This window comes from Peromyscus leucopus, chromosome 14 (genome assembly GCF_004664715.2).
Source record: "Peromyscus leucopus breed LL Stock chromosome 14, UCI_PerLeu_2.1, whole genome shotgun sequence".
In the NCBI taxonomy this organism is placed as follows: Eukaryota; Metazoa; Chordata; class Mammalia; order Rodentia; family Cricetidae; genus Peromyscus; species Peromyscus leucopus.
Genome location: NC_051075.1, coordinates 69,582,697 through 69,591,348, shown reverse-complemented (window position 1 = coordinate 69,591,348; position 8,652 = coordinate 69,582,697). Strand labels below are relative to the sequence as shown.

General features: G+C 44.5%; 2 protein-coding genes across 4 annotated transcripts; one reads left to right on the top strand and one right to left on the bottom strand.

Moving 5' to 3' along the window:
• Nucleotides 1-4,619: 4,619 nt before the first annotated feature.
• Nucleotides 4,620-6,368, bottom strand: Tmem251 (transmembrane protein 251). 2 transcript variants are annotated; one of them, XM_028888241.2, is made up of 2 exons: nucleotides 6,282-6,368; nucleotides 4,620-5,440 (listed from the first exon to the last, which is right to left on the bottom strand). In XM_028888241.2, the coding sequence occupies exon 2, from the start codon at nucleotides 5,422-5,424 to the stop codon at nucleotides 5,029-5,031; it is 396 nt and encodes a 131-aa protein (XP_028744074.1). In that variant the 5' UTR covers nucleotides 5,425-5,440; nucleotides 6,282-6,368; the 3' UTR covers nucleotides 4,620-5,028. The 2 variants fall into 2 exon arrangements, with proteins under 2 accessions (XP_028744074.1, XP_028744073.1); XM_028888240.2 differs by having other exon boundaries at nucleotides 5,867-6,292.
• Nucleotides 6,369-8,363, top strand: Moap1 (modulator of apoptosis 1). Of its 2 annotated transcripts, none has more exons than XM_028888235.1 (2): nucleotides 6,369-6,591; nucleotides 6,722-8,363. In XM_028888235.1, the coding sequence occupies exon 2, from the start codon at nucleotides 6,818-6,820 to the stop codon at nucleotides 7,874-7,876; it is 1,059 nt and encodes a 352-aa protein (XP_028744068.1). In that variant the 5' UTR covers nucleotides 6,369-6,591; nucleotides 6,722-6,817; the 3' UTR covers nucleotides 7,877-8,363. The 2 variants fall into 2 exon arrangements, with proteins under 2 accessions (XP_028744068.1, XP_028744069.1); XM_028888236.2 differs by having other exon boundaries at nucleotides 6,399-6,541.
• The last annotated feature ends 289 nt before the right edge of the window (nucleotides 8,364-8,652 follow it).

Genomic DNA, 8,652 nt, shown 5'->3' with positions numbered 1-8,652 from the left:
TGAGCCACTGAATATATGCAGCTACTGGCTGCTTGTGGCTGCTCCTCTTGGCTCATGGCTCCTGAATGAGTAGGCAGCTAAGGAACATCCATCACTAATGATGGTCTTGAACTAAAAGTCAGCTGGAGAAAGTATGGCAAGGATGCAGTGTCAAAAACTTTAAAAAGTAACTCTAGAATCAAGACCTGGTTCTTGGGTTGGCTGTTAATCACCAGTGAGCAGTTTCGGCAGGATGGGAGGCAAAAGTCTGAGAGAAGCATATTTGGAACAACCCAGAAAAGATTTGATATCAAGAAATGTAGATAAAATTTGCAAATGACTCAAGTGAACTTTCTACAGAACATTTGCTGTTACTATTCCAAAGATAAGCACTTGAATCTTCAGTAAATGCTATGTTAAAACACCATGGACCATGCCGGGCAGTGGCACACGCCTTTAATCCCAGCACTTGGGAGGCAGAGCCAGGTGGAGCTCTGTGAGTTCGAGGCCAGCCTGGTCTAGAGGGAGATCCAAGACAGGCAACAAAACTACACAGAGAAACCCTGTCTCAAAAAAAAAAAAAAAAAAAAGTGAAAACACCATGGACCAGTTCTTTTCAACCCTAATGGAAGCACCTGAAAAGTTAAGACAAAGTGATCTGAAGCCCACCTCCATGGACCTTGACACTATTTGTGAGTTTTTTCTCTTTTTCCACAACCACTTTACACCAAAAAAAAAAAATATATTAATGCATGGTGATGTCCAACCACAGACAAAGTCATCTAGGATTTCATCTGTGGGAGCATTTGTAACATGGTCATGCATATGTGCTGAAAGAATGAGTAATGAAGTATCACACACAGTAAGTGCTTCTTCCGGGAATTTAGAGACTGAAGATGCTAAGTCATTAACACTGGGTATTTAAGAAAAGACTAACACTACCCATGCCATACAAACATGTGGTTGTGTCACAAGAGCAGTGAGTTACTTGTATGAGCACTTTATATCATGACTCCACCAAAGACAAACTTTTTAAAGATTGTAAAATGGAATCAGATTCTATACTTCAGGGGATTTTTAAAACTAGAACATCTCCTAAGTAAAAAAAAAAAAAAAAAGTGTAATGGTGAATAAAGTGCCATAGACATTTCTGTGGTTATATATTTCTATGCCTGCACTTTTGAAGAAGAAAAAAGTATTTCAGTGAAAACTTCAATGGGATTGTTTCATTTCAGGTAGGATTGCAAATAAAATGATGCTCGAACTGTTGGTAAAGTGCTTGCAGAATTGCTTGTTTTCAAGAACCCACATTTTTGTTTTTGTTTTTTAAAGGGTGTAGGGGCCCAGTGGAGACTGGGATCCCTAGGTCTCACTGGCTGGGCAGCCTAGGCACTCAGAGAGCTGGGGGGCGGGGGGAGAAGAGGAGAGACCCTGTCTCAAAACCAAAGTGGACAGCACCAGAGAAAACATACCCATGGTTGTCCTGCCCTCTACATACACACTATGGCACCCAACCTCACATATGTACACACAGAGAGATAAGTAGATAAGTAAATGTAATTTCATGAAGAATAGATTAACCTTGTAAGCTTAACATTAATAATTAATTATATTTGGAAATACTATATTAATCCTACTTGAAAAAGTAATTAAAACAATTTTCCTTAAAAATTTAAAGTATTAGTCAGGTGTTGTGGTGCATGCCTTTAATCCCTGCAGAGGCAGGCAGCTGAGTTCAAGGCCAGCCTGGTCTACAGAGTGAGGTCTGGGGCAACCAGAGCTATATATAGAGAGAAACTCTGTCATGGCAAATAGATTTTTTTTTTTTAAATATTACTACTTCAATACTAATAAAGAGGGAAACAATTTTTTCTGCAAGTACAAAGCTGGGCCCTGAAGCCAGATATCTTGGGTTCAAATCTTGGCTCTTCTGATTTTTGCTGTTGTTTTGAGACAGGGTCTCACCGTGTCACTCTGGCTGTCTTGAAAGTCATTATGCAGACTAGACTCAGATCACCTACCTCTGCCTCCGAAGTGCTAGATTAAAGGTATGTGCTACCACATCCTATCTATGACTCTTCCAATTAACATTGCTTTTCCAATTAGTTGCCATGTCCATGGACAGTTTATTAATTCCTGCGTGCTTCAGAGTCTTTTAAAATGGCACTCATGCCAATATAACACCTGCCTCAGGAATGGAGAATTAATGTAGAATGCTTCCAAAACATTTCTGCAACATGACTACCAAAAGCACTCAAAAGATGCAACTGATTCACAGGAATAGGTATGTCAAACTTTCCCTGGAGCACTGAATATATTATAGCAAAAGATGTGTTAGTTCAGCAACTAAATTGAGTTGGTTTTTTGAGACAGGGTGTCTCGGTAGCCCCGGCTGTCGTGGAACTCTATGTAGACCAGGTTGGCCTTGAACTCAAGAGATTGGCCTGCCACTGCCTCCCAAGTGCTACGATTAAAGGCCTGCACCATCACTAAAAGTTCTTAAAGCTGGGCAGTAGTGGCACATGCTTTTTCAAGACAGGGTTTCTCCGTGTAGCTTTGTAGACCAGGTTGGCCTTGAACTCAGAGATCCACCTGGCTCTGCCTCTTGAGTGTAGATGTAACAGTCTTATTAAATAAGAAACACAGAGCCAAATGCAGAGTTAAAGGCCCAAGAGGTCAGAGTAGTAGCTAAGAGCTGAGACTTAAAACCCTTTCTTACCCTTCAGCTGCTGCTGTCCTCCTTCCCTTCAGAAAGAGACCTACTTCCTCTGTATCTGTCTTTTTATTGACTTTCTGTTCTGCCTTCTAATTGATTGTAAACCCAACCACATGACCTCCTTGTCACTACCTGTCTATACAGACCTCCATGTCTTCTATGGTTGGTATTGAGATTAAAGATGTGTGTCTCCATGCTGGCTGTATCCTTGAACACACAGAGATCTGCTTTTCATGTGACCAGGATTAAAGGTGTGAGCCACCATCACCTGGCTTCTGCTGTGACTTGCTATTAGCTCTGACCTCCAGGCAACTTTATTTATTAGCATACAAATAAAATCACATTTCAGTACAAATAAAAATCACCATACCTGAGTGCTGGGATTAAAGGCGTGCGCCGCCGCCAGTGCCTGGCTGTGGCACATACTTTTTTTTAATCCCAGCACTCCTGGAGACAGAGCCAGGCAGATCTCAGTGCTAGCATGGTCTACAGAGCGAGTTCCAGGACAGCCAAGGCAGTTACATAGAGAAACTCTGTCTCAACATCAGAGAGGAGAGTTTTTTTGGGGGGCGGTGATAAAGTAGATTCTGATGCTTTTGAGCTAGGCATGGTGTTTACATGCACAACTTCCCTTTAGTGCCCCCCCCCCCAGTCTCTGATTTCAAGGCCAACCTGAGTTCCAGGCCAGCCAGAAAATGTCTGTTTTTTAAAAAAAAATTAAAGTTTCCCATGAAAATCCTAGCCTCTCTGCTCAAATACAGCATAAAATGGGGTTCCTGAAAAACTTGTAGGACTGCAGTTATATCAAAGTGGTTGAGAGTTGGCTACCATGTACAAGGGCCTGCGTTTGATCTTGAGCACTCCAAAAAGCAGAAACGGAAAGCTTGCAAATGTATAACTTGAGAAAAACTTTCACTAATACTCATTTTCATTTTTGGTATGAGACAGGAGGCAGTATACACAGACAGAATAGTTGCCATTTGTGCAGAGCATGGGGTGGTGTGTCAGTGGTGAGAAACAGGCATCTGGTGATGACTTAGCTTTGCTGCTTAGTAACTGACCTATGGCAGGTTGCTTCTCTGCCTCCTGTTCCTCATCTATAAAGCATAGGCAATAAAGTGCTGCTAGTTCTCAGGGTTGCTGTAGCTTACGAGTAAAGACCCCAAAGCCCTTGGTTATTAAACCAGTGTGAGATGTTTTAGTATTATCATCACTGCATACCCCATCTCACCCAGGAACAGTCTCTCTCTTTAGTGATCTGTACTGGACCAGACACAGATGCTGCTAGTGCAGAGTACAAGGGATCACATCTTGATGCAGCTGCTTTAAGACTCAACGTTGGGTTAGAAAAGAGTGAGAAAGACAATAGCGTGATAGCCTTTCAAAGGGTTTGATACTGAGAAAGGCTGGACTGAATTACCTAGTTTCATCTTCCATGTAATTTCTAGACTTTCAACCATTTTAATCTGTTCAGGTGCTACGTAGTTCTTAAAAGATTAGTGGTTTAGGTAGCCATTAACCTCCCCCAACCCCCAAAAAAGAACAAATTCTGTGTATCCAAGTAGCCATCATGGCTGGGAATGTAATTCACTGGTAAAAGTACAAAAGGCACCAGTTGGTGGTGGCACACAACTCTAATCCCAGCACTTCTAGAGCCAGAGGCCAGCCTGATCTACAGAGAAAGTTCCAGGACAGCCAGGGCTACACAGAGAAACCTTGTCTTGGAAAAGAAGTACAAAAGGCTTGGGTTCAACCCCAGCACTGCTTCCCCTCTCCCCCCCCCCCAAAAAAAGAAACCCACAAAGGTGGTAGCCACCACCTCAGTAATTTTATACCCATCCCTTTTAAGCCAAAAACTAGAAAGCAGTTAGCTCCAGCAGGATGAATTACTGTCTTAGTCTGAAGAATTTTAAAGCAAGCCGAGTAATTGTATAAAATTTAAATTTTATGATCATGGCCAGACCTTTTTACACTTAGCACATGGATATATTCATTGTTTTCCCCAATGGAAAAATTTCTGAATCATACTATGTTGCACATAGATAGACTAGAAATAAAAATTCAGGTACTTTTTCAAGTTTCTAAAGACTGCAAATAACAAGCCATTATTTTACTTCCAATATTTGAAGTCATCAACATGATTCTGTAGTACTGTTTCTCAGGCTTTACCTAAAAAGTCATTATTATTCAGATAAAATAGTCCTCTTGTCTCATTTTCTAAGTCTCTGTTCCACCACAACTTCCTGAGATTTGTGAGGAAACTTCAGTCTTGTGATCAGCCTCCATGTAGTGCCCACAGTCTTGTAATCATAAGGAAAAAACGGTGACTGGCTTTATGTGTCAATCAGTTGCAGCCTGCTGATCTGATTAGAAGCCTTGACAAATGCCTGGTGCCGATTGCAGATAACTGCCAAGCATATGGGGATGATACAATAGCCCACTGTTTTGGGATCAGCTCTTGTACAAGAATAAAGAAACAAAAACATTTGTAGGTATGGTATCAGAAAAATAACTGTCCACAACCAAAAGGGCAGGGAAAGTAACCGAGCTTTCAAGGAGTGTGTCCATGTGGTTCCTTCCCGAGGCTCCTCGGGGTGCTGCTGAATGTGTTCCAAAGCCAGCCTGTTGTAAGTCTCATTGATTTCAAAAACATAGTAAAATGCTGCTGCACTTGCTAGCAAATACAGTCCCACTCCAATCCATCCCATCCGCTGACGGAAGTTCATCATTCTCCATGCTCTGTGCCTTCAATGTAAACACAGAAAAACTATAGTTAGGGTCTAGTAATGTTGCCATGGCAACTATTCAAAGTGCACTTGATTTAAATTTGAGTTCTGAAAAGCACGAGCATATTTAACAGCTGTAAACAACTTACAGGTGGTTGTTTTTATATAACAGTTGTGAGCACGTAAAATATTGGTTTCAGTATATATTGAGTACTGCTATTTGTGTGAACACCACAGAGTGAATGAATCATCACATCTTGTTTGAATAGACACAGTACACCTTCGTTTCAGATAAAGGGGTATCTAGTTTCCACACAGGACATTGCACTTGACAGTTGAAATGCTTTCTGACTTAACACCATTACTTCAGACATTAACACTGGGTGTTCCACTCGTTAAACCAATGTCGAAGCCCCCAAGTTAAGACGGTAACTCAAACACTTACAGTGGTCCCGAAAATCTTCCTGTTCCCCCAGCAAGCGTGCAAGAGTCACTCAGTTCTGAATAGTCAGGTGCCTTTGGCATTTCAGAACAAGCCACCTTAAGAGAAACCCTCTGGGTCGCGCGGCTCGGAGGTGAGCGCCGCCGCCGGGGAGCACGAGCTAGTAGTGATTAAGCTCAGCGTGACTACGGCTGGTCACGCGGCGGCGGGCCCCATCGCCCTCTGGAGCCCCAGTCAGGGGCAGCCACCTGGAGATGCTCGGCCGCCGGGCTCGGGGCAGCCGGGCCCGCCCCCCGCGGCAAGCGCTGCGGCGCCGGGGCTGAGCAGGCTGCGCCAGACCTAGCCCGCAGAGCCCAGCTCGGCACCCGCCTGAGCGCCGGGCCAGCTTGACAGCAAGCTGAGCGGCCCCGGGTCTCACCTTCCTGTCCTGAGTGGCCCGCCCGCTCGCAGTCCCGGATGCCGCCGCAGTCAGAGCTTCCGTCTAGAGCCGGAAACGCTGCCCGCCTCTCGTGACGTCAGGCTATCTCCTCTGTGCTGCCGCCTACCACCTCTGCAGCAGACTGAGGTGGTGGTTCCCTGAGGCGGCTGTGGCGGTCGATTTCCTGCCCTTCTCCGCACCGTGTACCCCACTACCGAGCTCGAGACGTAGTCCCCGGGCCTCGTCTGAAGCCCTCAAAGGTCAGACACCTTCCCCAGGATCCGGGCGGCGCGTCTGTCTATAACGGCGGGTACGTAGGCCCGATGTCGTCTTTGGGCGCCGAAGGCGGGAGGGCCGAGGAGGGGCTGCAGCACAGCCCCGCTGCGGGGCGGCGGACAACGTGCACACGGTTAACTAATGTGGATGCTCTGTCTTCTCAGGCTCCTGGACCTCGGCGAGTTGAAGAGGCAAGTGCGCACATCACTGTGAGTGGCGGCGGCAGCGTCCGAGGCGAACTAGGACTTAAATACGGCACCATGACGCAGAGGCTCTTAGAAGACTGGTGCAGGGGGATGGATATGAACCCGCGGAAAGCACTGTTGATTGCCGGCATCCCTACGACCTGCGGAGTGACAGAGATCGAGGAGGCCCTGCAGGCTGGCCTGGCTCCCTTGGGGGAATACAGACTGCTTGGGAGGATGTTCAGGAGGGATGAGAACAAGAATGTAGCCTTGATAGGCCTTACAGTAGAGACTAGCAGTGCTCGGGTTCCCAGGGAGATACCTGGAAAAGGAAGTGTCTGGAGAGTGATCTTTAAGTCTCCTAATGCTGATAATGAATTTTTATGCAGATTAAATGATTTTTTACAGGGAGAGGGCGTCACGATTGGTGAATTGACCAGAGTTCTTGGGAATCGAAATGACCCTGTCAGCCTAGACCAAGCCATGATCCCTGATATGCGAGCCCCCGTGTTGGCACAGGCATTAGATGAGGCTCGTAAGCCAACCCTTCAGTGTCTGAAGTACAAAAAGCTGAGTATATTCTCAGGCAGGGATCCTCCGGGACCAGGTGAAAAAAATTTTGAATCCTGGATGTTTCATACTTGTCAGGTAATGAAAACATGGCACGTGTCAGATATAGAGAAAAGAAGGCGGTTGATAGAGAGCCTTAGAGGCCCAGCATTTGAAATTATTCGAGTCCTCAAGAAAAACAATCCTTTCATTACAGTTGCAGAATGCCTGAAGTCTCTTGAGACAATATTTGGGATTGTTGATAATCCTAGGGCATTGCAGGTCAGATACCTTACTACTTATCAGAAGGATAATGAAAAGCTATCTGAATATGTCCTAAGGTTGGAGCCTTTATTACAGAGATTGGCACAGAAAGGACTAATTGAGAGAGAAATTCTGAATCAGGCCCGTCTAGACCAAATCGTTGCAGGGGCAGTCCACAAGACAGTTCGAAGAGAGCTTGGACTGCCTGAGGGTGCAGCCCCAACCTTACTGCAGTTACTGTCACTGATAAATAATAAGGAGGCACAGGAGGAGGAGGAGGAAGAAGCCCTTCAGGCTGAATTAGAAGGGTGTTTCACTTGACCTAAGACCAGCAAGGATGTTATAATGAGCAGAACATGATGGAGAAATTCATTTCAGTGATCAGCTCATTTCCACCTTGTGCTGCCAATGTGTTACTGACATGGAAAATGTCATTCTACATTGATGATTATTTAAATCAGTCATTCTGATTCTAGTCATTCTAGTGCAGTGTTCCAGGAGGCCACACAAAGTTCATCTGTATATCCAATAGTTGTGTGTGACCTTGTTATCATTTCAAAGTTTGAAGTGTTGCCCACATTTATAGTGAAGACCCTGAACCAAGGCTGGCTAAGATATTTAGGGTTTCTTTCTTTTTTTTATAATAAGTTATTGATGCTGTGCAATAAAAAAGCAAAATTGAATGCTGAGGCTGAGTCTACAACAGCTATCTTTAGCTTTGTGATATATCTGATGTGTTGTCAGAGTGTCTGGTTTTAAATGTCATTTTCTTGATGTTATAAAAATGAATAAAGTAATGCTAATGATATAATGTTGTGTTTGATGTTTCTCTACTTCAGGATTGCAAAATACTACATTTCCCCTGAGACAGGCTCTCTCTGCATTGCCCTGGCTGACCTGGAACTCACTCTATAAACCAGGCTGCCCTCGAACTCAGCTCTACCTGCATCTGCTTCTCCAGTAATGAGATTAAAGGCATACGCTACCACTGCCAGCTTGATTGTTGTTTTTAAACAGGAACCAGAAGTACAGATTCTGGCAAGTAGTAGGCCTAGCTACATCACTGTTGAATTTGGAGGTAGAAAGGAAACAAAGTT

Coding starts and splice junctions, on each gene's coding strand:
- Tmem251 (XM_028888240.2), bottom strand. CDS start 5,946: ATGCCAAAGGCACCTGACTATTCAGAACTGAGTGACTCTTGCACGCTT. Junction 5,441..5,866: donor GGAAGATTTTCGGGACCACT/GTAAGTGTTTGA, acceptor TTTACATTGAAG/GCACAGAGCATGGAGAATGA.
- Moap1 (XM_028888235.1), top strand. CDS start 6,818: ATGACGCAGAGGCTCTTAGAAGACTGGTGCAGGGGGATGGATATGAAC.